This window comes from Sciurus carolinensis, chromosome 1, assembly GCF_902686445.1.
Source record: "Sciurus carolinensis chromosome 1, mSciCar1.2, whole genome shotgun sequence".
Lineage (NCBI taxonomy): Eukaryota > Metazoa > Chordata > Mammalia > Rodentia > Sciuridae > Sciurus > Sciurus carolinensis.
Window position 1 is genome coordinate 17,539,204 of NC_062213.1, and position 27,817 is coordinate 17,567,020.

At 41.4% G+C, this 27,817-nt stretch overlaps 1 protein-coding gene across 1 annotated transcript in view; it reads left to right on the forward strand.

Annotated features, from left to right (window-relative positions):
• The first annotated feature begins 3,524 nt into the window (after positions 1-3,524).
• Anxa13 (annexin A13) overlaps positions 3,525-27,817 on the forward strand; it is a 54,402-nt gene continuing 30,109 nt past the window's right edge. Inside the window, exons 1-2 of the mRNA XM_047539285.1 lie at positions 3,525-3,626; positions 4,737-4,859. Coding sequence (XP_047395241.1) covers positions 3,612-3,626; positions 4,737-4,859 — 138 coding nt within the window. The 5' untranslated portion in view covers positions 3,525-3,611. The remainder of the gene's footprint in view (positions 3,627-4,736; positions 4,860-27,817) is intronic.

Consider the following 27,817-nt stretch of genomic DNA (forward strand, 5'->3'; position numbering starts at 1 on the left):
AAAGGACAAAATGGTGACTATATACAATAAGTACTTAATAAACCCATATAGAATTCTAATTCTGTGTAATAAAAGAATTTTTCGTAAAGGTGGTATCATAAACCAATAGAGGAAAAATGAATTATTTAATAACTATCTAGGATTGACTATCTAACCAAAACTAAGTCAAATCCCTTTCTTCCTTAATCTATATCAAAATCGATTCCTATCAAAGATGTAAATCTTAAAACAATGAAGAAACTGTGTGAGAAGATTTAAGTATCTTAATGTAGAAAAGGCTTTTCTAAGCAAGTGAAAGACTGATATTTGATTACATAAGAACTAGTACTTTCACACACACACACACACACATACACACACATATACACACTCAAAACATAAACAGAGAAAAAAGGCAAGAAAAGAAGCTTGGGGGAAATAATTATTACACTTAACAAAGGCCTACATTTCACTATAAATAAAATGATTTACAAATACAAATGAAAAGACTAAGACATGAACAAGCAAACCACAGAAAAATCCATAAAAATAGCTTATAAGGAATGGAATGTAGAAGTCTAAAGCTATCAAATGAAGGACATATAAATTAAACAATAATCATTTTTCACCTTTGAAATTGGCAGAAATGGCAAGTTTGATGTTAGCATTGGCCAGTATGTGGGGAAATGAGCACTTGCATATTATTGTAGGGGGTGTTCATTTTGTCTTTTGTCATGGGCCAGTTGATCTCTGAGAGAGGCCCAGCATCTGTCCTTCCAGGTGGAGAGCAACTTGGCAACATCAATCAGAATTTGAGGTCTATATGAGAGATATTCATGTAAAAAAACAAAACAACCTAAGTGAACTGTAATGGTGGACTCATGAAATGAGACTTGGTTCACACCCATAATGGATTTCCATCCTGCCACTGGAAAAGAAATGTTCCTATATTAGGCATCTCCTAATATAGGAAGCACAAGGTCTGGAGCCAGCCAAATGCATTGTACAAACTGATTTATTGAGAGGAAGAATAGACCAGAGATAAACAAAGAAAGAGAAGGAGAGAGGTAAACAGACAGACATGGATGGCTGCACGTGCATAGACCATTTCTGGAAGGATTTGCAGGAACCCTTTGGTGGAAGTCTCTGGGAGGTCAGTAGGCTTCCTTTTGTATGATTAGAAAAAATTACCATCTGCACGTATTATTATTTAAATTTAAAAACTACTAGATTACAAAAATGATGACCTAGTAGAACTAGTATGGCCATCACTAAATGATAGTAATATTAATTAAATAGTAAGATTTTTCATTCTATTTGGTTAATGTTTTTATTACTAAAAGATCTAAATTTTTAAAAGATCGTGAAAGAATAATCCTAACAATTCAGAAGTGAGGCAGGGTTAACTTTTTAGTTGTAAATAAGTTATACAAAGTAGGAAGCTTAAATTTTATTTATTAGTAGTTATTTTTTTCTTCATGGTTTTATTTATTATTCCAATTTTAAAAGTAATGTGATTTTTTTTTAATTTAAAGGAAAATATGAATAAGGAAGATGCAAGAAGAAATAATATCCATGGCCCATCAGTAAAGATGATCATGTTAGCACTGCAAAACATTTCCAGGAAATATGTATGTGTGTGTGTGCCTGCATTTATGTTTGTTGATTTTACTTTCTTTCTCAGATTTCCCACTGATTAGGCATCCTGAGTGTTGAGGTGAACCTGCCTTTTCTAGTTGGAAACCAGTTGATTGAGTGACATTCTTCTTTACTCTCTCCAGAAGCAGAAGGAGCCCCAGGAACATCATTCTTCATTGAAGGTCTTACAGAACTCAGCTGAGAATCCATCTGGTCCGGGGCTTTTCTTGTTCGGTAGGCTTTTGAGGGTATCTTCTCTTTCATTGCTCAAAATTGATCAGTTTAAACTGTGTATGTCCTCCTGATTCAGTTTGGGTAGGTCATATGCCTCTAGAAATTTGTCAATGTCATCAAAACAAAGAAGAATTAACAACCAATGCTCCTCAAATTATTTCATGAAATAGAAAATGAGGGAACCCTTCCAAGCTCATTCTATGAAGCTAGTTATCACCCTGATACCAAAACCAGATAAAGACATATCAAGGAAAGAAAACTTCAGATATTTCCTTTTACATCATGAAATTTAGTAATTTGAGTTTTCTCTCCCTTTCTCTTTATTAGCGTGGCTAGGGGTTTGTCAATTTTATTTATTTTTCAAATAACCAACTTTTTGTTTTGTCTTTTTAAAAAATTTTTTTTCTTGTGTTTCAATTTCATTGATTTCTGCTCTGATTTTAATTATTTCCTTTCTTTTACTGCTTTTGGTGTTGATTTGTTCTTCTTTTTCTAGGGCTTTGAGATATAATGTTAGGTCATTTATTCGTTGACTTCCTATTCTTTTTTTTTTTTTTTTTGCGGTGCTGGGGATTGAACTCAGGTGACTTCCTATTCTTTTAATAAATGAGCTCAGTGCAATGAACTTTCCTCTTAGTACTGTCTTCATAATGTCCCAGAGATTTTGATATGTTGCATCACTTTTCTCATTTACCTCTAAGTATTTTTTCATTTCATCCCTTATTTTTTCTGCTATCCATTCATCATTCAGTATTACTTAGTTTCCAGGTATTAGAGTAGCTTCTATTTTTTATTTTATCATTGATTACTAATTTAATTCCATTATGATCTGACAGAATGCAGAGTAGTATCTCTATTTTTTTATATTGCTAATTGTTACTTTGTAGCATAGGATATGGTATGTTTTAGAGAGGGATTCTTGTGCTGTTGAGAAGAAAGTGTATTCACTTGTTAATGGATGATATATTCTATATGTCTGTTAAGTCTAAATTATTGCTTATAGTTTTTTATTTAGTTTTTGTTTGGAGAGTCTATCAAGTAGTAAGAGAGGTATGTTAAAGTCACCCAGTATTATTGTGTTGTGGTCTATTTGGTTCTTGAAATTGAGAAAGGTTTGTTTGATATACATAGATGCTCTATTGTTTAGGATATAAATATTTATGATTGTTATGTATGATTCCCTTGAGCAGTATGAATTTTATCTCTGACTTTACTCCTTACACCATCCTTTACCTCACAAATGGGTTTACCTCTGTACATTCTAAACTTCTTCTCTGACACTTCTTCCACTGTGGTGTCATTGAATTCTATTGTTGGCACTTGGTTTGTTTGGGGTGATTTGTTCATGCTGTTTGTGTGCCTGCCCATCAAGCAGAGTGGATCTGAGGCAGTACAGTTTCTATCCTATAAACTTACAGTGCCCTGAAGGTTTCCAATACCTTACATTTAAGGGGAGAAAAAAATAACAGCAACCTATGCAAATATACAACCTTAAACCAAATAGCTCCTAAGACATCTACTGCTTATAGGAGTAATTCTTTTATCTTAAAAAGGCAGCCTATCAATGCAGCTTGGGCAACTTAGCTCATTCCTAGCCATGGCCACTCCCTACCCATCCTCAACAATGTATTCAAATCCAATGCCAGAAGTTACTCATTAAACACCAGAGATATTGTGCCCTGGGAAAACCATTATAAACTTCGTCTGTGGGAGGACTGATCTCTTAATGCAACACAGACCGACATCTCAGAGAAACGAAAATGGGCAATCATCATGTAAGTTTTTTCACTGCTTTTGGGGATTAGTTTGGATTTTGGTTAGCCGATGGAAGAATTTAGACAATGATTTATGATAACAATTTCATGTTTACCGCTTTAATCACCTTTTATTCTTGGTTTTGGCAACAGCATACCATGTTTCAAAAATGCATTTGGAATATGTTTCTCTCCCATAGACTAAAAATCCCCTTAGGAGGGGCTAAAGAGAAGTGTTTAAAATAAGGCAGCAAACAGTGCCTTGCAGAGAGCAAATGGTTGAGGGCATATATGTGAATGTATAACTAAAGGTATTAATTTTTGGCAAAGTTGTCCAAAACTTCATAGACGGGGCATTTAGAGTTTAATGGGAAAGACAGTTCATGCTACAAGTATCAGTAGGCCAAGGCAAAAGTGCTTTTGCAAGGCCATATAATTTGGATTGAAAGGTAAAAATATTCCAGCACGATCTTTAATCAGCATCAAACATACAAGTATTTGCAAAGATCCATGGAATAGATTGAATATTTTACTTTTTCTTCTAAAATATCTAGGCCTAGGCTTGAGAATAGTGTGTCTATAATTTGCTAATGACTAACAATGAACAAAAATATTACCACTTGGAACGAATTATGCACCAGACAGGTAAGAGTTGAGTTTTGACTTTTTTTACACTGAAATATGTCTATGTCAGGCTTTGTGCATCTACTGCAGTTTCTCACACCAAGTTGATATGTTGCCTGTATCCCAGGAGGAAAGAGAATAGCCTCCCAAATGCCCTGGAAACTGTGGCTTTGTTTATAAGCTGTTTCCTTTACTGTATATGAAAGGAGCACTCGGAAGCTTAACAATCCTACCAAGATTTTCTACAGAGAGGCATTATTTTTGAAATTATATGTAAATAACACTTTCACACTAGCCAAGATCATGAAGCTATCCACTCAGTGTATCTTTCACAGAAATTGACACCCAGTCTTAAGCTTCTTCTTCTGGCTGCAGAGGACCTCAAGAATCATCCTTTGGCCCTTGCATTAGCATTTTTGGAGGACAATTTTGGAAATTCGACCTCATGTGATAGTGGACTTTGACAGTGGACCAGCATCTTTATATATTTCTGTTTTGAATCTTCAGAGCCAGTCTTACTCCCTCTCAGAAGGCAATCAGCAGCTGCCCAAAGGGGACACCCAACCCTCAGCAGCCGTGCAACCCGTCAGCCACCCATCAGGGACTGGAAAGCCAGAGGCCCCACAGTCTGTAAGCACTTCGTTTTCCCTCCCAATTGTAGGCTTTCTCGGAGACCCAATATTACTCCCAATGACCTGTCATTTTAGACCCCCACCATCCTCCAATCTGAAAATGTCATCAATCAGGCATAATTTCCAAGCGGGGAGATTTTCCCCTAGAAAATGTTTCTTACAATATTTGCAGCTAATGTAAAAAAAAAAATGTAATCTGGGAGCTCAGTTTATGTTGCCAGCAGTGTCCCATTAACATCCCCCTAGAGTCTACACTTAGGCCACTATGACACCTCAGAAAATTCTTATAACTGTCTCAATTTAATTATTTTGTGCTACAGAAAATATTAAAATATTTTTCTGTTAAAAAAAAGAGAAAGTGGTAAGGAAATATAATATGCATGATGAATAAATACACTCTAACAAAGTAAATGCAACACTACAAGTCAATGATGTTTTAACATACATTATGAATTTTGTGTAACGGACAATATTATTTCATTAAATTAAATGGCTCTGTTCAATGTGAAACAGTTCTGATTTCCATAACACAGTTTCCTTTGAGTTTCAGCATGTCTTAAATATGATGTGGTGTGACTTCTTAGTTCTGGGGGTTTCTCTATTTAACCTACTGAGCAAATGTATTTTATAATACTCCCTGTAAAGCCACTGGGCCTTCTCTTGTGATGCTTATGTACACTCTCCCACTTTTCTTTTTCCTATGACAATTAAATGAAATTTGGCATATATACAATTATAAATTCAAGGGCAAATGCAGGCATTGAAATCACATGCCAACCCTTTGTCATCCTGAAAGTATCCTTTACATTTGTTTTTAAGTTACTATCAGCGTGGAATAGGCTGTTTTAAAAGCCTCCTAGAAAAGTTTTAAAGCCCCAAGAATATGTCACAGACCAAGGTCCATAGATAACTATTTGACAAATATTTTTTAAAGTGAATAGAACATTGGCCAGGAAATACATTTTCTAAGACACTATGATCTAGAATCTTAGCCAGTTCTCAAACTGAAAATTATTTTTGCTTTGTATTTTCCTCGTTTTATTTTTTGCCATCATTAATGATTTTTTTAAAACTGAAGACCTAGTTTCTGTGAGTAAACTATTTGGAGTGGCAATAACCAAGATAGTGAGTTATTATCATCTGCAAAATCACATGATGTTCAAAGAGCTTACTTAGCCTGATAGATATGTTCTTGTGCTCAGTGAGCTTCACAGATAGAAAAATAAAATCCACTAGGGGGGAAAATGGGCTTAGGTTTAGCTAGATAACTCTTCAATTCTTTTTGTGTGGGTTGTTTTAAGGAGAATTATTATCTAGAGAAATACAGAGAATGGAGCTTGCCTTACCATGAGATTGTAGCTGTGGAAAATGGGTAGAAAAACAGGGAAGAAACATGACTTAGGGAAGCTACTGACAATGTGGAAATAATTGCAAACTCAAAAGGATAATGATTTCTGGGAAATCATTTGCAAGGCTGATGAGGTGGTTCTAGAAAAGACTACAGTTTTGCAACTCAGCATGTAGTCCCTGAACTAGTAGCAGCATCGTATTGCCTGGGCACTTGTCAGAAGTGCAGAATCTCAGGCCCACCCAGACCTGCATTTTAACAAGTTCTTTAAGAGAGCCTTGTGCACATTAAGGTCTTGGAAGCACTGGACCTGGGAACAAGTTCTCAAACTTGGCTGCTGATTGGATTCACCTGGAGAGTTCTTAGCACCACTGATGCCTGGGTGTGAATTAACTGCCAGAGTGTGAATTAATAGGTCTGGTGGTTTTCCTGAGCATCAGGATTAGTAAATTCTCCCCAGGAGGCGCTAACATGCTGCAGAGTTTGAGGAACACTGAAGAGGTGTACAACACTGACCTTAGAAAACAGTTTTGCACACTGCTGACAAAAGCAGGTGTTATGTGAATGCCCACAAATTAAATCCAATTTGTAAATGTTAGAACATCTGTTTAGCGATCTGCCATGATATTCGTGAACTTGGCAAGCTAATCACTTGCTTGTGCCAATATTTAGTCAACATAAATATTATCTAAAATTGAAAACAGTCTGGGACTAGTGGCAGATGAACATCAGGCAAGTTCAGGTGAAGGTGGACCAGGGACACAAGGGAGATGCCTGACAGGTGGGAAATAGGCCCAGATTCCTAGGAAAAGAGGGGAGATTTCTGGGGAAAGAAGGAAGACTCCAAAGGCAGATTAAAATATGAGGAGTTTGGAAGAAAAGTAAGTATGGTTTTAACCAAGAGAGTGCATTAAAATGTGATCCCAAGCAGGGAAGAACCCCAGGGGATCCCAAGCAGAAAGCAGTCTAGACCATGCAGTCATACCCTCCTTATCAGGAAGACTTTTGTTGAAGAAAGTTCATCCTTCAAAACGTCACCATGGGTATAGAAGGACACAAAAAGGACCTCTGACATCAAAGTATAACATACATACCTAAAGCATGCCTTCATTTAAAGACAAGTCTCCATCCACAATCTAGCTACATTTCAAATGCAATTACACTATCTGGGCTTTTTTGCTTTCTTGTGTACGGTAGATTAAAAAGTAGTCATTTTAAGAGGTGTCAAGAAGGCTGCCAAAGACAGATAGATATACAGACAGAAGGAAGAGTATGCAAACTGAAACATGGACACAAGAATTCCAAAGCTGCAGGATCCTGGGGTCACTTAGGGTAAGGCCTAGAATCCTGCACAGTCCAGTGCACATGCTGACCTCTCTGCTCTCAGCACAGCAACAAGAACCAAAAATTCCAGTGATATGGGCACAACTGGAGGTTTAAATGGAGCCTTCTGAGATGCTGATGATAATTGACATCCATCTGATGCTTAATAGACTGTGAGTCATTTTGAGGGCATGAACTCTGGTCCACGCCGTTTGAGGTTTTCACTATTTCAAGCAGTACATGATATGACGTCACTTCAGGCACTCCTAAGAGACAAATACTGTTATTATTCCCTGTTAAAAATGGAGAAAGGGAGACCAATGGAGGTTGAGTGATTTGGACACCTAGTAAGAAGTAAAGCATGGATTTGGGTTTAGCAGAAGTTCTTCACTCTATCTTGGGTTTCAATAAAGGTACCTATTAAAACAACTAGAATCTCACCTTCTAGCAGGTGCCTTTTTATCAGCCTTTTCATCCCTTTCCCTAAGCCTCCTCCCCTCCAAGTCACCTTAGATGTCACTTTCATGTAATACACTATGTATAACTGTCACCACCATGTGGTGTTAAAATCATCTCTCTTGTACATCTGCCTGACAGCTCCATGAGGGCAGGTCTTGTTTTCCTTTATATCCCCATCACCAGCACGATACCTAGAGCATAGCAAATGCTCAATAAATGTTTGATGAGTTCATCAATTCATCACATTTTCCAAATAAGTCTTAATCAAACCAGCGTTTCACTTAGCTGAAGTTCAAATCCCTCAGTCTGGTCATACTCACAGACCAATTTGTGGGTGAGATCCCAGCTTCTACATTTTTTTCAATCTTCCCAAGTGTTCTACTATATCCGAAGCTGAGTTGTGGCCTAATGTCAAGTATTTTTCTAGTGCAGTTGTTTCCAAATGTGATCCTCAGGTCAGTATCATTGGCATCACCAATCATCTTGTTAGGAATGCAAATTCTGGGGCCCCATCTGAGATCTGCTGAGTCAGAAACTCAGGAGGCAGGACCAGTAACTCTATCTGAATAAACCCTCCGTGTGATTGATACACATTCAAGTTTGAGAACCACAGTTGAAGCATAAATCTCTCACTGGCCCAGGTTAGAGCTACATCCCAGCTTTGACTATAGACCCCTTCCTCTACTCAGCCTGCAGAGACGCCTGCACTGAAAGCCCACTTAGCTCTGTACTCTCCTCCCTGGGTGGGCCCCACTTCCAGTGCTACTTGGTGAACTGTTTCCTTTGACTCCCCGCTGCACCCATCCCAGATGCACTCTCTCCCAGCTCTCTTCCCAGGGTTGCACTGGGAAGGGGCCACTGAGAGACCACTCTCCTTCCTTGCAGTCAATTTCATGATTTCAGTGCAGTGCAACACATTCTTTTAAAGAAACTCCCACCATCCAGGCACTATGTGAGATGGTGGTAGATAAAAAGAGGAGTAAGGCAGAAGACCACAATCTGTCTCCTCAAAAGAGCTCAGTGAGGGAGGCAGACAATTCCAATAATGTCTGATGGATGCTCTAATAGGAAAGTGTCCACTGTGGCAAAGTTCTGAAAGGGGATCATGAAGAGACTGCTTCTGCACAGGAGAAATTAAAAGCAGCAGATTCTTAGAGTGGAGGATATCCGGTGCCAAGAAGGAGCATATTCAAGAAGGTCTGGAGAAGCGGTGTGTCCACAGGGGGTGAGTGCTGGTGGCATTTGCAGCTTTAGCCCTGCCAGAGCATGCAGCACACTGAACAGCCATTGCCCATCCAGCTGCTGCCCTGTCTCCTTAGGCTTCGAGCTTCTGTAAGACAGTCTCAGTCATCACCATACCCCTTGGGCTTGCCACATAATGGGAATTCCTTGCATATTTTTGATAGGAAGATCAATGAACAGGGAAGAGTGACAGGAGATGAGCCTGGACAGGTGCATAGAGGTGAGCCCCAAAGGCCCTCTCATGCTGTGTTCCATGTATTGTTTCCCTGGGTAGAGCAAAGTGCCACCAACTAGGCAGCTTAAAACAACAGAAACTATTCTCTCAAAGTTCTGAAGTCCATGGGTTCAAAATCAAGGTGTTCACAGGACACAATCCATCTGAAGACTCCAGGGAAGTATCCCTTCTTGCCTCTTCCAGCTTCTGTTGGGTCATGACATTTCTTGGTTCGTGGCAGTATAGCCCCATCTCCATCCCTATCTTCACCTGGCCTTCTCCTCTGTGTGTGCCTGTATGTTCTCTTTTCTGATAAGAACACTAGTCACTTTAAGTCCAAGATGATCTCATTTTGAGATCCTTTGCTAACTCCATTTTGAGATCCTTTGCTAACTCCATCTTATTTTCCAAATAAGACCCATTCTGGGACTCTGTCCTAATGCTAACATGAATTTGGAGAAGACACTATTCAACCCACTGTCCCAAGGAAATTGGATTCTATCGCATTGCTCGGGTATTGATTTCAATCTTAGCACACCAGATTCTCTTGGAGGGCTGTGTAGGCAGAGAGCTGGATCCCATCCCCAGAATGTTAGTTCAGCAGACATGCTAAGGTGAGGCCTGAGAATTTGCATTTGTTGAGTTCCTCGGTGATGGGGTTCCAGGTACCACACCTTGAGAACCACTGTCTTAGGCAACTAGAGAAGCCCTAATGAATCTCAGCTAAGGAAGTCACAAGGGCAAAACTGCTTTTGGTGCACTATCTTCTTAATATGTTTTTGGATACAGTTTGCCAGGATTTTGTTAAGGATTTTCGCATTTATATTCATCAAGGATATTGGTCTAAAATTTTCTTTCCTTGATGTGTCTTTGGTTTGGGTATGAGGGTGATAGAATATTCTTCATAGAATATCAGCTTCATGAGTTTGGTAGGGTTCCCTCCTTTTCTATTGCCTGGAATACTTTGAGAAGTATTGGAATGAGTTCTTCTATTAAGGTCTTATAGAACTCGGCTGAGAATCCGTCTGGTCCTGGGCTTTTCTTGGTTGGTAGGCTTTTGATGGCTTCTTCTATTTCATTTCTTGATATTGATCTGTTTAAATTGTGTATGTCCTCCTGGTTCAGTTTGGGAGGATCATATGTCTCTAGAAATTTCTTGATGTCTTCAGTATTTTCTATTTTGTTGGAATATAGATTTTCAAAGTAGCTTCTCATTATGTTATGTATTTCAGTGGTGTCTGTCATGATATTTCCATTTTCATCATGAATTTTAGTAATTTGAGTTTTCTCTCTTTGTTAGTGTGGCTAAGGGTTTGTCTATTTTGTTTACTTTTTCAAAGAACCAACTTGTTGTTTTGTCAATTTTTTGAATTCTTTTGTTTAATTTCATTGATTTCAGCTCTGATTTTAATTACTTCCTGTCTTCTACTACTTTTGGTGTTGTTCTGTTTCTCTTTTTCTAGGGCTTTGAGTTGTAGTGTTAGGTCATTTAGTTGTTGACTTTTTATTCTTTTCTTGAATGCACTCCATGCAATGAATTTTCCTCTTAGTACCACTTTCATAGTGTCCCAGAGATTTTGATATGTTGTATCGTAATTCTCATTTACCTCTAAGAATTTTTTATCTCCTCCCTGATGTTTTCTGTTATCCATGCTTCATTCAATAGCATATTATTTAGTCTCCAGGTGTTGGAGTAATTTCTGTTTTTTATTTTGTCATTGATTTCTAATTTCATTCCATTATGATCTAATAAAACACAAGGCAGTATCTCTTTTTTTTGCATTTACTAAGGGCTGCTTTGTGGCATAACATATGGTCTATTTTCAAGAAGGTTCCACTGCTGAGAAGAAAGTGAATTCACTCGTGGATGGATGGAATATTCTATATATGTTTGTTAAGTCTAGGTTATTGATTGTGTTATTGAGTTCTATGGTTACTTTGCTTAGTTTTTGTTTGGAAGATCTATCCAAAGGTGACAGCGGTCTGTTAAAGTCACCCAGAATTATTGTGTTGTGGTCTATTTGATTCCTGGAATTGAGAAGGATTTGTTTGATGTACATGGATGCACTGTTGTTTGGGGCATAAATATTTACTATCGTCATGTCTTCCTGATTTATGGTTCCCTTAAGCAGTATGAAATGTCCTTCTTTATCCCTTCTGACTAACTTTAGCTTGAAGTCCACTTTATCTGAAATAAGAATGGAAACCCCCGCTTTTTTACTGAGTCCGTGTGCATGGTAGGTTTTTTCCCATCCTTTCTGTCTGTGGATGTCTTTTTCTATGAGATGAGTCTCTTGCAGGCAGCATATTGTTGGATCTTTCTTTTTAATCCATTCTGCCAGCCTTTGTCTTTTAATTGATGAGTTTAGGCCATTAACATTCAGGGTTATTATTGAGATACAATTTGTTTTCCCAGTAATTTGGGCTTATTTTTGGTTTTTAACTTGACTTGTTTTCTCCTTTGAATGGTTTTTACTTTAAGGTAGTTCCTCCCTTTGCTGACCTACATTGTTGTTTTTCATTTCCTCCTCATGGAATATGTAATCTGATGCTTTTCTCTCGCAGCCTTCAGAATCCTATCTTTATTTTGTATGTTAGGCATTTTCATTATAATGTGCCTTGGTGTGGCTCTGTTGTGATTTTGTGCCTTTGGTGTTCTGTAAGCCTCTTGTATTTGATTTTCCATTTCATTCTTCAGGTCTGGGAAATTTTCTGCTATTATTTCATTGAATAGGTTGTTCATTCCTCTCGTTTGTATCTCTGTGCCTTCCTAAATCCCGATAATTCTTAAATTTGGTCTTTTCATGATGTCCCATAGTTCTTGGAGGTCTGTTCATGATTTCTTACCATCTTCTCTGTTTGGTAAATTTTATTTTCAAGATTAAATATTTTGTCTTCATTGTCTGAGGTTCTGTCTTCCGAGTGGTCTAGTCTATTGGTGATGCTTTCCATTGAATTTTTTTGTTGTTGTTGTTGCTGTTGTTGGTTTTTTTTTTTTTTTTTTTTTTTTTTTTTGCAGTACTGGGGATCAAACTCAGGGCCCACTCTACCAGCTGAGCTATCACCCCAGCCCTCCATTGAGTTTTTAATTTGGTTTGTTGTTTCCTTCATTTCAAGAATTTCCTTTTTTTTTTTTTTTTTTGAGAATCTCTATCTCTCTGTTGAAATGACCTTTTGCTTCCTGCAGTTGCTCTTTCAGTTGCTTATTGGTGTGATCATTCATTGCCTGCATTTTCTCTCTTATCTCATCCTTTGCTTCACGAATGTATATTCTGAACTCCTTTTCTGACACTTCTTTTACCATACTGTCACTGGATTCTATTAATATAGAATCTATGTTTGTTTGGATCATTTTCTTCCCTTGTTTTTTCATGTTGTTCATGTATCTTCCCCTCTAGCAGTGCAGATCTGGGGTATAGGCTTATAGTGACCCTATAGGTTTCCAATACCTTTTCTGACAATGAGCTTCCAGTCTCCAGCAGGTGTCTCTGGATGAGATTTGCCCCACCTAAAGATGGGAGATATGGTTTCCAGGGTTATCAAGATGGCTTCTCTGGCTTTCAAATGTGTTAGCAAATGGGGAGCTGCAGCACAGGGTGTGGGCATGGTTAGCTGGAGGTCCTGGAGGCGGGGCGTGGTCAGTCTGGTTGCGGGATCCTGGAGGCAGGGCGCAGTCAGTTCGTCTGGGGGTCCTGGTGGTAGGGCACAGTCAGTCAGTCTGAGTGCCCTGGAGGCAAGGAGTGGTCAGTCAGGCTGAGGGGTCCTGGAGACAGGGCTCAGTCAGTCCGGCCATGGGTCCTACAGGTCCTGGCTACAGTCTCAAAATTGCAGAGCTGCTTGTGGATGAACCATCTTGGGATCTGGTAGAGTGAGGTTGGGAGATGAACAAGACCAGAGGCAAGTAGAGTACTTAGCAGACAGTGATCCTGGAGAGGAACGAAAAATCTCTGCCTCCCTCCTGCCAACTGAAACCGTGACAGTGAAATGGAGAGGAGAAAGACTGGGGTGTAAAGTACACCCAAGCTGCCAATTGATTGGATGTGAGAGGCAGGGGGAAATGAGGACAGCAGAATAACTGCTAGGTAGCCAGCCTTTGTACCCAGGTAGACTGGCACATGGCAGGGAGGAGGGCAAGGTGAAAGCTTGCTAAGTGAGAGGGCAAGTTCAATGTTGTGACCTGTTGGGTTCGAGATGTCTCATCTGGGTATAATGCCCAACGGGTGCATGTCTGAAATTCAAGAGAGAAGTCTAGATTTGAGGAAATTGGGGAAGTAAGAACAAGTAGTTATTTTCACTTGTTCATTATTTAAACAACCAGTATGTGCTTAATTACAAGCAGTCCAGTACCTGACCAACATTGGCTTAAAGGACAAAGACATTTAATTGTCAGCCTTAATGGGAAGTCTGGAAGGAGGGTTCCCAGGTTGCTTCAGCTCCTCAATCACATCACTCAGGACCTGAGCTGTGTCTGCCTTTCCATTTTGCCACCCACCATGTGTGGGCAAAATCTTCCATCACATGTGAACTGGTGATCTCACATGATAGGGTGACAAGCAAGAAGGAAGGAGACAGACGGAAAGTGACCTTCGCTTCAGGCACCACTCCCCAGTCAGTGAGGAAAACCTGAAAAGGTTCAGGCAGATACTCCTTTCTACCTCACTGGCCAGAACTGGTCAAAATACCAACCCTAGACTGGCAAAGGGAAAGGGGAGAGCCATGACCCATGATTTGTACCTGGGCCAAGCAAATCTTCTTGTCCCCCTCTCTCACACACTCTCTCTCTCCCATGTTGGCCACATTCTCTTCTGAAAATGAGTTCTTGCTTTCACTGTTCAATGGTGTGGGGGCAAAAGGGGCTGGTGGAAGGAAAGCCTGGTCACAGATAGCTCAGGTGCCACCCAGCCCCAGCTTAGCAACTGCAAGGAGAAGACAGTTGTCCCTTGGTATCTGTAGAGGATCGGCTCCAGGATCTCCACCTCTTCCATGCCAAATCCACAGGTGCTCAAATTCCTTATATAAAATGGCATGGTATTTGCATGTGACATATCCACATCCTCCTATACAATTTCAGTCATCTCTAAATTAATGTCTACATAACACCGAGTGCTATGTAAACAGTTATACTCTACAGTTTCAGAATAAGAAAAACATCTGTTCAGCATATACACATTCTTTTTCTCCAATATTTTTGATTAGTGGTTGATTGAATCTGCAAAAGGAGAATCCATGAAGAGGAATGGGTGACTTTATCTTCTTTCTCTCAGTATCTACATATAAAATATCAGAGGAGAATTCTGGTTGGCTCAGGTCATGTCTCTACCCCTTGGATGATCCCTGGTCAAGGTTGATTTTATGTATCCTTGGGGGTGGGGACATTGCCTTGCCATTACTGATGTCTTATAACTATTATTTTTATTAACATTACTTCTATTCCCAGTACTAATTCTAACCCTTCGGGACAAATGAAAGGGAATGAAGTCTTGAATATCTGATAGAAAGGAAGTGAAACTATTCACCCTTCAGGTGATGGGGCTTGGATGTTTACAGTGGGAATGAAAAGGAGAGAGAAATATTAGAACAAATTTTAAAGAAAGAATTTGTGGATTTGGACCCAATGCATATTTAAGCTCTCTTACTAGGGGAAAGAATAACACTCCTTGTTTTGATACTGATTGAGACAGGAATTTGCTCAAAGCAAATTTAGCTATTTCACCTCATTTCCTTCTCTGCAAATCAGAACTTGTTCACCACAGTTGCTTCTACTTAACTAGCAGCACATTTGATACCATGAGGTCCTCCTCAGCCCCCAGTATTTTCACTTTTCAGTTCCATCCGTCCACTTATCAATGACCCTCAAGGATTCCAGAGTACACTAATCTCTCTCTTTTTTTTTTTTCCTGTAAATAATGAATTCCACATTTATACTCTCCATCCAATTGGCAGAAGAGAGCCCTTGGCAATCTAAGAAGGAAATGGGCCATTCCTCTCTAATGAGACACGTGCTTCCTTCTCTGTAACTCCCAAAGGCTCGGCTCCTCTCACGGCTGAGGAACGGTGGCCATCTCCCCACAACCACCTTTCCCCAAAGCTCACTTTTGTCGGTGAAATACATCAGACACAGGATATCTGGAAGTTAAACACTCTTCAGAGGTCTCTAGCTCCCAAAACAATCTGTGACAACCTCAAAGCACACTGTCATCTTCCCCTGGACACAAATCTTATTTCTAGATAAAGAATGCTATTCTACCTCTAGCAGAAGTTTCAAGTTCTCAACCCAGTTCCAACAGGCCCTAAAACGAGAGCTGTCACATGGCCATGACATTCTTCCAGCGAGGCTGGGATGCTCACAACAGTCATGAGGCTGATGAAGGAGCAGGAGGTGCTGACCGGCTTCTCGCTTTGGTCCATCTCCACTCAGATTCTTCCCTCTAGCTGCTTATCCTGCTACTCATCTTTCAGATTTGTTCTCCGGGTTATTTTACAAACAATTAAAGAGAGACATCACAGACCACATCTAATCTTCCCTGTTGGGTAACCACAGCAATTCCCTTTTGGTGACCAGAGGCCTTGCCCTTAATCAGCACCCATGTGACATTTACCACTGGAAGCTCAGCCTCCTTGACACAACCACGAGGCCAGGGTTATAGACCCTTACACCGAGGACCTTAGCACCATTGACATCTGGGCCTGGATATTTCTTTGTTGTGAGGGGACATTCTAGGCATAGGTGGTCTAGCAGAATCCTTGGTTTTTGTCAGTAGGTATAGCGGTAGCATTCCCCTATTTGTGACAAGCAAAAATGTCTCCAGACATTGTCAGCTGTCCCCTAGGAGGAGAAATTGCTCCTGGTTGATTGAGAGCCACTGCATTAGACACAGACCTGAGATAAGCAAGGCCGTGGGGCAGGAGAGGTCTCCATGACATCCTTCCTCTCTGGGTCTCTACCAGCAGCCCCACCTTCCATCCTTGAGGCCCTGGAACTCCCTCATACTGATTCCCTCTCTTGTGCCAGGTGGAATCCAAATGCTGTTGAAGGTTGGCTCTTGTTCTCCTGTTGAGGAAGCAGTAGCTGAGGTCGCAGTTGCTGTCCCAAAGGCCATCAGCCCACACTGTCATCTGATGGCCAGGGCATTAGAAAGGCTTCCTTCAGGAACACTGAGGAACTGGGCTGCTGGGCTTTGAGCTGAGTGTTTCCCACCTAGATGAGCAGTACTGGCCTGAAAAGACACTGCCTAAAAAGCTCCTGCCTTGGTCTGCTCAGCTCTCCTGTGCTTGGGGGTTGCCCCCCAAAAGGCTGGCCCACTTGGTGTCCCCACACCGGAGCACAGGGCACAGCAGGTTGGTTATGTGGCTTGCACTTCTGAGTCTCTCATCATTACCTGCAGCAACAATGGTGCCACCATATTAAGGCACCAGATGTTAAAGAACCTTAAGGTCAGATTTCCTTGCTCCTGCGCAATTCCACAGTCAGCCTTGATAGGTAAAAATCACATCAACACGTATAACCCAGAGAGTATACAGTCCAAGGATGTTGGTCTTCCTGGAAAATGACCTAACTGTACCAATCTTCATCAAAAGGTACTAAAATGCCAGTACAAAAGCAATCCCAAGTGTACAAGAAAGTCCTTCCTTCCTTCCTTTCTTCCTTCCTTCCTTCCTCACTTCCTTCCATCCTTCCTTCCTTCCTCACTTCCTTCCTCACTTCTTTCTGTCCTTCCTTCCTTCCTTCCTTCCTTCCTTCCTTCCTTCCTTCCTTCCTTCCTCCCTTCCTTCCTTCCTTCTCTCCCTCCTCCTTTTCAGTCCTAGGGATTCAATCCTGGGGTTCACGCATGCTTGGCAAGTACTCCACCACTGAGCTACATCCTCTGTCCTTTTTACCTTTTTTTAAAATTTTTGAGACAAAGTCTTACTAAGTTGATGAGGCTGGCTGCAGACTTGGAATCCTCCTGCCTCAGCCTCCTGAGTAGCTGGGATTACAGGTGTGCAATGCCATAGCCAGCTAGGAAAGGTCATTTTTTTCATCTAACGAGTTTCCCTCCTTTTTTAAAACACATAGTCAACATATGTAAGTCATATTGAGCTCTGATCACATAGATGTTTTCCTTTCAGCCTTATTTGTTAAATGATGAAAATATTCCTACCTATGTCAAGTGACAGTCAAATTGTTAATTGTTGAATGTGTCACTTTAAAACTGCATTTCTTTTTCTTTCTTTCTCTCTCTCTTTTTTTTTTTTTTTTTTTTTTAGTTGTAGATGGACACAATACCTTTGTTTTATTTATTTTTATGTGGTGCTGAGGATCAAATGCATGCCTCACAAGTTCCAGGCAAGCACTTTACCTGAGCTGAAACCCCAGTCCCTAAAACTGTATTTCTAAAGAAGGGATCATTGGTCATCAACAGCTCGAGAACATTGCCAGAACCCTTCTGACGGGGCAAAGCTCAGGCTTCCTGACACACTTTCCTAGCTCTCTGATTCATGCTCAAGATCAATAAACTTCCAATGGATTTAAGTGGGAAGGGGATCCAAGAACAGGGAGGGCTTTGCTCTTAGTTGGAGTGGTCATGGGAAATCCTAATGAAAATAGAGCAATAACCACATGATGAAATACAAAATATTCTTATTAGATTCAAACTGCTTACATATACCCAACAGAGAATACAGACTTTTTTTTTCCATTTGATAGTTTTACTTTTTGCTCATACAAGCATTTAAGTGGGTTGACTGAAAACCAAAAAGTAAAAAAGAAAGGAAGATTTTCATCATATTTTTTTGTCCTGAGGAAACCATACTCAAGAAACAATCAACTTAATGAAACCAATATATGGCTAATCACTGAAGAGTCGTGTTTGAAATGCGGACCGCCTCTTGATTCTGCTAAAAAATGCACATTAGTCTCTACTAACCATGCCTGCGGAAATATTACCAGCTTATTTTCTTGCTCTGAAATCCGTGAACTTTAATAGTACAATACTTTGTATTCACACTAATGAGCTTCAAAGTACAAATGAGTAACAAGTTAGAGGCAAAAGAATATTGTCCTGATGTTGTAGGATTCTCTCACAGTGACACAGGACTCCAGGGCTATCAGCAGGAAGCAGTGTCTGTTAGTGCCAGTACTGGCTCAGCGGATTCTTGTCCCAAGGCTGACACTTTATGCAGGGCAGGGGCTTGGCCTTACATACTTCTGTTAGTTTTCTTTTACATACTAGTTCTTTGTCTCCCATAGAAGACAAGACACATTCCTGGTTGGGCTTTCTATGTCTATACTACAGAGTGGCAACAATATTGCAACTGAGTTGTAAAAGGCTCCCCTTGGTACTGAAGGCGTTATGTTATCTTTTTCTTTGTTCTGAGAAAAGTCAGGTATTTCCATAAGCAAGTAGGTGACCCAGTGCAGCTGACCTAATAACCAGGCTTCTGTAAAATGAGGGTATTAGATAACTTCGATGTTTCCCAAATTTCAGACATAAGCATGACCCCCAATGGTTGCCAAATACTGCATCATCAGTTCTGCTACTAGTTCTATTAATTATTGTCTTTTAATCCACTCACTTTTTTACCTCCATCAATTTATCTTAAAGTCAAGTTTAATTTAGTACCATAAATGGGGAACTAGTGACAGTTGACACCAAAGTACATGAGTAAATGAAAGTAAAAGAAATGTATTAAAGACCAAATTTCAAGTTGCCACCTGAAGACTTGGATCCTGTCACTTGTTCTTTGACTTAAAACTGCTCAACTGCTTGCATGGGATAGAGCAGAAGGTGACAGAATAAAATTTAGGCCTTGTGGGCCATACAGCCTCTACCACAAGTACTTAACTCTACCATTATTATTATTATTATTATTATTATTAGCCACAGATCAAATATAAATGAATGAGTTGGTTGTTTCCCAATAAAGTTCTATTTAAAAAAACAAATGACAGGCTGATGTAATTTACCATCCCCTGGGCGAGAAGAGTGAGAGAGTTGCTATCACAGGCGAAGATGTAATAAAAATTGAGACTGAATTTAAAAAGGAATTCTTTTTCCTGTCAGAGGTCCAGTGAGCTTTAATGGATTCAGGGTTCCATGTCACCTATTTGAAAAAATATGGGTTGAATTTCCACCCTGAGATCCTATTATTTGCCTCTTGTCTTTAGCTCTAGCATCTTAGATAAGTATTACACATGCATACCCTCAGTACATTTTTATCTTTCACCTTCCTTGAGATGTCAACAGGGAAAGTTCCTGATGGCTTTTGTTAGACCAATGGCTCTCAGTACTAGCTATATATTAGAACTTCTGGAGAGTTTTAAAAATGTCCCTGGTGTATTCCTATGTCTCAGAGGTCCTGACTCAGTAGAACCAGTTTGGAACTCAGCTATCTGTATATTTTAAAGCATCCCAAATGATTCTAATGTGCAACCAGGACTAAAAAGCTACTAATCTCTATCTTGGCCAGGTCATTTTCCCCAGAGTCCATTCTTCCCTCCATGTGTCATTAATTCTAAGAGCCCCAAGTTCTAATTAGCTCAAACTAGTCCTATTGCTCTAGGATCTAGGCTGTGTGGACAGAACTCCTTATTCCGTCACTCACTGGCCACAGGACCTTGGGCAAGTTATCAGCTTCCCTGTGTCTTGGTCTTCTCATCTGTACAATAGCAGGTTATAATACCTACCTCATGGGTTATTGTGAGGATTAAATGAGTTATTATACATAAATTGTCTAGACCAGTGTCTGATATATAACAAGTGCTCTATAGTTTGTTGTCATTCATAATTTTAAGGGATTTTTCCCCACAAATTTCTTTTAGACTTTTAGCCCCTTCCATTACTTATATGTCAGTACAAAGTGATTTCTGATTTAAGGCAAAATTCTCTCATCAGTCATTTTGAGCTTAGGGTGGTTTTGAAGTCACCACATTAAAGCACCATGGAAGGGGCTCATTCAACACTCACTAGGAAGCAGGTGAAGACAGAGGAAGTCATTGATAATGACACTGAGCACTCCCTGTGCCAAGCGCTCTGCCAGGCACTCTGAATATGTTCCTCATGACAACACCTAAGAGGGAGAAGCCACTATCACCATCTTTCAGGTGGGAAAACAGACTAAGAAAAGATAAGAGGGAAAAAGATAGCTCCATTCCTGGTCAAGGGTAGATACCCATGAGGCAGGAGGGGGAACACATGTGATCTCAAAGAAGTCCCTTCCCCAAACTGGACCTCCATGTCCCCAATTCTGTAATGTCCCCAAAGTCTATACAAAACAAGTTTATAAGAGAATATTATTTGGCCTTAAAAACAGATAAAAATCCTGCCACTGGTGTCAGTCTGAATGAACCTGTAGGACATCATGCTAAATAAATGAGCCAGTCACAGAAGGACAAACATGACATGAGTCCTCCGACGTGAGGACCCTAAAAGAGCCAAACTCACAGAAGTAGCCAGTAGAAGCAGCCGGGAGTCTACCAGGAACCAAGGGGAGGAGAAATATGGAGTTTTTCAGTTGGTATAGTTGTTTAGTTACAGCTACTCTAGACGAATTTGTTTTAGAAATCTCCGTACAACATTTTATCTCTGGCCAACAACACTCTACTGTACCCTTAAAAAATTTTTGTGACTAGGGTAGATCTCATGGTAGGTGATCTCCCCACACACAACAAAGGGACACACAGACACTTTGGGAGGTGATGAGTGTCTATTATCTTGATTGTGGTGATGGTTTGGTGGGTATATGCATATATCTAAGTGCATCAAATTGTATACACTAAATGTGTGCAGTTTACTGTATATTAAGTATAGCTCAATAAAGTAGTTTAGATGTTTTCCAGGAATTTTGTTTTAGAAAAACCTGTGCGAGGCAATTTAGGCAGAACTGTTGACATGGCTCAAGGTGCCACCACCTAGCAGTGCCATGGTTACAGGTCACACTGAGGAGGATTCGGGCACATCAGAGCCTGCCCCAGCACATCCTTCACCTGCCTGCTCTTTGCTCCTGCTTGCTAGATCCCGCCTGGTTCTAATCCTGGTCTTTCTTTAATCTCCTTGGTCTCCTCCTATTTCATGCCAGCCCAAACGGCAGCTCTCGGTAGATCAGTGTACAGCAAGCCCTGTGCCCTCTGCTCCCTGGCACTTCCTGAGAGCCCTCTTGGCTCAGAGCCTGGATACCAGGCAACCACTTTCAAATATTTACTGAGCAGAGTGCAGCAAGTCAGGGCTTCTGAGGAACTACACTGGAAATATTAGACAATCCAGGGGCCACTCTCCTTACATTTTTTATCATACCTCAGTGTTTACAAATGACCCTTCCATCCTTATGTCACCAGGCATCTCACCTCCTACGTGCCAACAACTGAGTGCTCCCTGTAATCCAGCACGGTGTTACTCCATCCCAAACACGACCGCATTAAACGTCACGTGCTACCAAGAGCAGGTGCCGCTCCATCCTAAAGATGAGACAACTAAGGCTCAGAGAGATGGGTCAGCCTGCCAGGGGTCAGGCACCAGCAAGGGTCAAAGTACAGTTGAACACAACAGATGGGGCCCTCAGGTCTATGCAGTGTAGAACAATGTCACCTTCAGATGCAACTGGGTTTGCAGCACTACAGCACATTTATAAGTCACAGTAAGCACATGAGCACGCTGACCCCAAAAGCATCATGCTGCAGTCCCTCCCAGCCATGTCCTCCCTCACCTCCACCCATCCCTTCTTACTTTTTGCTTGCCTAACTCCTACTTGTCTTTCAAGTACCAGGACAAATGTCACCTCCCCCATGAAAATTCCTTTCTTGTCTCAGTTATTTGCACCTAAAGTTCTTACTTTATCACAGTGCAATCATTATTTCTCTATCTGTTTATTTCCCTGGAGACAAGGACTGTGCTTCCTGGATCATTGTGTCCCCCTCACTTAGGACAGTGTTTGGTACACGATAGCTCTTCAATACCTGTTTTTGAAGAAAGAGAAGAGGAAAGAGAAACAAGAGGAAGGAGGAGAAAAAGGAGAAAGGAGGAGAAGACAGGGCAAGGAAGTATACTGAGGAGAGTTTAATCTGTCTGCAATATATTTTTCAATGAATTCCAATGTCTCTCATGAATCAGTATATTCTTAGTGTCCAGTCTCGATGCTATCCAAATAGAAAATCAGGACGTGAGGATTGACAGGCATGAGTGTACTTAAGTGTGAATGTACTTTAAGCTATGTCCTAGAAAATCTTTGCTACTGCACAATACAGAGAGCAACCATATGTAAACCATTTCTCTCAGCCAACTCCTTCACAAACTCCACCCCAGAGTTTGCTGCAACCTAGAAGAAGGTTTTTCTAGAATGTTCCATTTCCATCATAAGTGTTAAGACTTCCTTGCCCTGGAAACTGGACTGGGACAGAGGCCTTGATTAGGTGTCTGTCTTGCATTCTGGCCCTCTGGCTGGGAATACCAGGAACTTGATCCAAGAGTCTACTTTCCTCTGGGGCCGTCATTGTGATGCAGCAGGGACATCTGGGCCATTTCACAGAGCACGTTTCAGCATTCTTTCTTCCCCAGGTGACATTGCTACCTAGGATCATAGCATCTCAGTTTATTTTCTGTGTCTCCTCCCTCAAGAGCAATGGGTCACTTCCTTGTTTTAGGTATAAACACAGAGACTCAGGGAATGACATGTACGCCTTCTAGAAGGAAGAAACTCTAAGATAGAAAGTCCCAGCTGTGCAAACAGGGGGTGCCTCTGGTAGGGCAGACAGTACTCACTTCCATGTTGAGTTGTTCTGGGATGACTGGCAAGCACCTCCCTGGGATCGTAGCCCGGCAAGATCCCGAGTCCCTTGAGGTGTGAATTCTCACACTTGTCAAGTGAGACAGCTAACAAGGTGTGGTGTTAGGGCTTCATCCCAGGCCACCAGACTCCACAGTCAGAAATTTTAACCACTTTACTACCCCAGTGCAATATGTGCCTGAAACTCAGGACCCAAGTTGTAGGTCAGAAAGGAAACATGGATCCTTAGGGTGCTCTTTACAAGATAGAAATTTCTCAAGCAAAAAGTATTCAAAAGATTCCAGAAAACTCATTGCTGATCTGACATTTATTATGCATAGGCTCTGCTAAGCTTCATTTTTGATGCTTGGCATGAATGACTTCATTTAAATTCTCACAAGAGCCTTATATAAAATAGGCACTATTATGCCCATTTACCATGAGGGAATTATGGCACAGAAAGGTTTGGTAACTTGCCCAAGTTCTCATGACTAATAAGTAGTCATGCTGGGATTCAAATTTAGCCTGACTCGAAAGCCTTTTTCTGAAATTTGACTTCTGTATTTTCAGTGTTCACCTATTGTAAATTATGATATGATATTGTTTGGGGTGTTGTGAGATATAGATAGATAGATAGATAGATAGATAGATAGATAATAGATAAACAAGTTTGGAACATATCTAGATAGCTTCCAAACTTCTTGAATCAAAATGTGCGGAATTAAAAATCTATCTACATATAATATATGTGTGTATATACATATACCCTCACACATCTAATTCTTTTAAACTTGTCAAATCAAAATACATATCATTGAAATCTGCATAAACATCACCTTATGAAGTTTTATAAATATCATTATATTATTGACAAAAAGCCAAAAGATGGCCCAAAGAAGCAGGGAAGGACTAACACTTGTATAGTTCCCTAAACCTGGCTCTTGGAATGTTATTCCATGTAAGCTTCAACCCTTGAAAAGTGTTGAAACCCATTTTATTGATGAGGACATAGTGACCTGCAGGTTAATGGCCCAAGTTTGCATGGCTGCTAAGGGGCACAGAACCACATTCAAAGCACTATTCCTGTGGGCTCAAAGCCCAGACTTTCAAAAGGGTTGTTATTGGCATCTAATTTCTTGTGCCGTCTTTGTTTTCTGAGTGTCAATGCAAATAATGTTAAAAAACAAACAGAAGGCAACAAGTCCTGCAGTTCTGCCTCTCCAACACTTAAGGGAGGAAAGCAAGTGGAGTCTCGCAGTCTCAGGAAGTGCCTGGTCATGTGCAGGAGTCCCTAGCATGTCCACTCTGGACCTGACTTGAATTCCCAATTCATGTGGAAGTTCTGTTCAGTGGCTGCAAGTTTCAAATTAAATCTCCTAATTGGCAAGCAGGACTGAGGCCCCAGAGCCAGCTGCCTGTCCTGCCAACAATGGACAATGGGTGTGGAATGCGGTCCCTATACATCCAGAGAAGTGCTTTCCTAGCTCAGCTGAAGGAGCCACAGCACACCCTGGCAAGGACACTGGCATCTCTGATGGAAGCGTCCATTGTTGAGGCAGCTGCAGACACAGAGGGGAAGATTCCAGGCAGTTCTCTCTCTGTCTTTCTCTCATTTTTAAATTGTCACATCACATGGTTCCTTTGCTCCAACACCACATATCCTGCTGCTACAAGGAACAAGACTGTGTTCTCTTCTTGAGCGGATTAGGAAGGAAGACCAACATGACTAACAGCGGTTCCTACAAGGAGCCAGGGGCCAGTGACCTCCGTCTGCCCTGCTGCTGGCGGTACCTCTGACATAGACTCCTAGCCCTCATCATTGCCAAGCAAAAAAGACGTAAGCCTCGGCATCATCCTCATTCCTAGCACGTGATCAGCACCTGTCCACTGCATCCCCCAAGCCAAATGTCACATACTGACTGACCTTTTGACCTTGGATAAGCAAACTGGACAAGTTCAGAGGGTCCTTTTCCCATCTCTCAGCTTCTACCTTTGTATGCTATTTGGATCGTGGAACAACCTTACTAAAACAGGAAGGGGATGAGGGCCAGGAATGTCATTTTATATCTGCCAGAATCAGAAAGTCCTGGTTTGGTCCTGGCTCCAGCCCAGCCCTTGCTTGGCCAGGGGATCTCAGACATGCCTACACATGGCTGCTGCAAACCCGCACAGCTTCTTTGTGTGAAGAGGAAAAGGTGCCCCTGTGTGGGGAAGAGCCCTGCCAGCTCTGGGTGGCAGGAGTGACCCCAGCCCTCAGGACCCCCAGGTAGGGCACAACCTGCACAGCCGTTTCCAGAGTCTGTGTGTTTCCATTTATCAGTGAAGTGGGACTGATAAATGATAAATGATAGCAAGTGTCCCATCACATGCTCTGCCCTAAGAAGACTAGCATGACCCACAGGACAGTTTGTGAACTAGTCTGTTAGTAGATTTCTGGTTCAGGTCTGCCTCTCTCCTAAAGCCCTCCATAATACTTCCAATGAAAAGCAAAGACTCCCATACACACTTCTGAGATCGCCACTTCCACCCTCTCTAGAATTTGCTGGAAAAGTAGGGTGGGCCTCTTAGGTGCACAGTGGGCCCTGTGCTCAGAAGGGTCTCCCGTTGGTCTAATGCTCTGATGCACGTCACCATGTTAAGATTCTGATTTTTGAGCGAGGGATCCTACACATTCACTCTGCATTGAGTTCTTCAGAGGACGTAGCTGGCCCTGCCAACAAGCCTTCAAAGGCACCCAATAGCTTCCTTACACCCCATGAAAGTTGCTGATGAGGAGAATGGGCTGTGTCATCCTCTGCCTGAACACAAAGTCCTTTGACATATCCAGAGTGCGAGAGGGCGGTGGCCAGGTGGAGGGTGTGCTTCTGTTGATCAGTTGAGCTGGCTGCAATTCTGCCTCTTGCAAGACCTCAGACAAAACCCTCACCTGTCTGAGCCCAGGTCTCCTCACCTCTAAGGAGGCCCACTTGTATTTACTCTTCCTTATGAGTGAAGAAAAAGGTCTAGAAATTACCTGGTACAAGGCAGGTGTTCAGAAAAAAATCCGCTTCCCTCCCAGCTTGTTTCAGGAATAGATACCTCAAGATGAACCAGGCCCTCATGTTCCGAAAGGCAGTCAGGTGATCCGTGGCCCTGCAGACCCTTTGGCTCAGGAGCTCGTGATTCTCCGTTAACCAAACCCCCTCCAGACCATGGCTATCAGTCAGGACACTTAGGTTGCCAAGGCAGAGATCCAGCTCAGATTAACTTAACCAAGGGCAAGTCTGTCGTCTGTTGCACCTGACTGCTGCACCTGAGGATGCTATTCCCTTTCTGTTTCTCTTCCTCTCTCCCTCCTGCCCTCTCCATTTCTCTCCCCTTTGTGTTGAGGACAAGATGGTTGACAACAGCCCTAGATGCTCTCAAGCCCGGTGGGGAGAGACATCTATCTCATTACACTAACTAAGGGAGAGACTAATGGATATGGTGTGGCCCACGTCCCCACTCCTGAACCAATCACAACCACCAGAATGACAGGGCATGTGCCCACAATGGCAATGGGGCCTCCACCATGGTAAAGTTCACGACTCCTTGAGACCACAAAAATGGGGGAAGGGGCACTCCCCAAAGGAAATCTGGTGTCAGGCAGAAAAAACGCAGCATGTGCTCTGAGTCCTGCATGGTCTACAGATTACTCCCGCTAGGAGACAAAGGACACAAAAGGAGGGGAGACCAGCGAGAGCATTTCGGGAACTAGCACTTAAACCAGCCTTCACGGAAGGATGGGAAATACGCGCACATGTGCTGCCTTGCTGAGGAAGGGGAGGCAGAGAACCGAGAAAGCTCTGGGCGTGCTCCCGGTTACCAGCTGCATCATGGCAATTAGCCTCACATCTTTAAATTTTTAATAGTGATGCATATATTTTTATGGTTATCTTCTACTTATGCAAGCAACACTGGTTTTCCAGTTTAGTGCTAATGAAAGTTTCTTTTTAAAAATTAACTTTAAGTAAAAACAAAGTAGGTCGGTCGAAAGAAAAATAATAAGTAATGATGATATCGACGTAGTAACTGTGGACACATTAGTGCATGAATTAAGCCAAAGACTGAAGTATGGGACATGGCTCGGCATATAAACAGGACTTTATCTACCCAAAGAGCACTAAAACTATGTTCATACTGGTTCTTATAACTTACCACTGACAAATTAAATGTATGTACCTCATGTGTGGATGGCAAAGATCCAAATGAATCTGTAGTGAGATCCTACAATTCTTAGTTTCTGGCAAATCCTATTCCCTAGATAGACTTGTGTCTCATGGCAAAGGCAGAGAACCCACACTCCAGGACATTGGCCCACTGTATTATTCCCTGTTTCAGAGACAGGCACACAAAGAAGGGGTTGATATGAAAATTGCTTTTGACAAAGTTGGCCAGGACTATTGTCCTTGAGAACAGAAGGGTCTATTCTTCAGTGGTCACCAAGGCCAGCTGGCCCCGAGGAGTACCAGTTATCTCTCCAGGGCCAGAGCTCCCCCTCTGATTTCCACATCACCCACGTGAAACGTGGTAGCTGGTCTCTTGTTTGGATGACAGCTTGGTCCTCCAGTTAGCTACTAATTTCAGGCAGAGAAAATTTAAACAACTATATTAT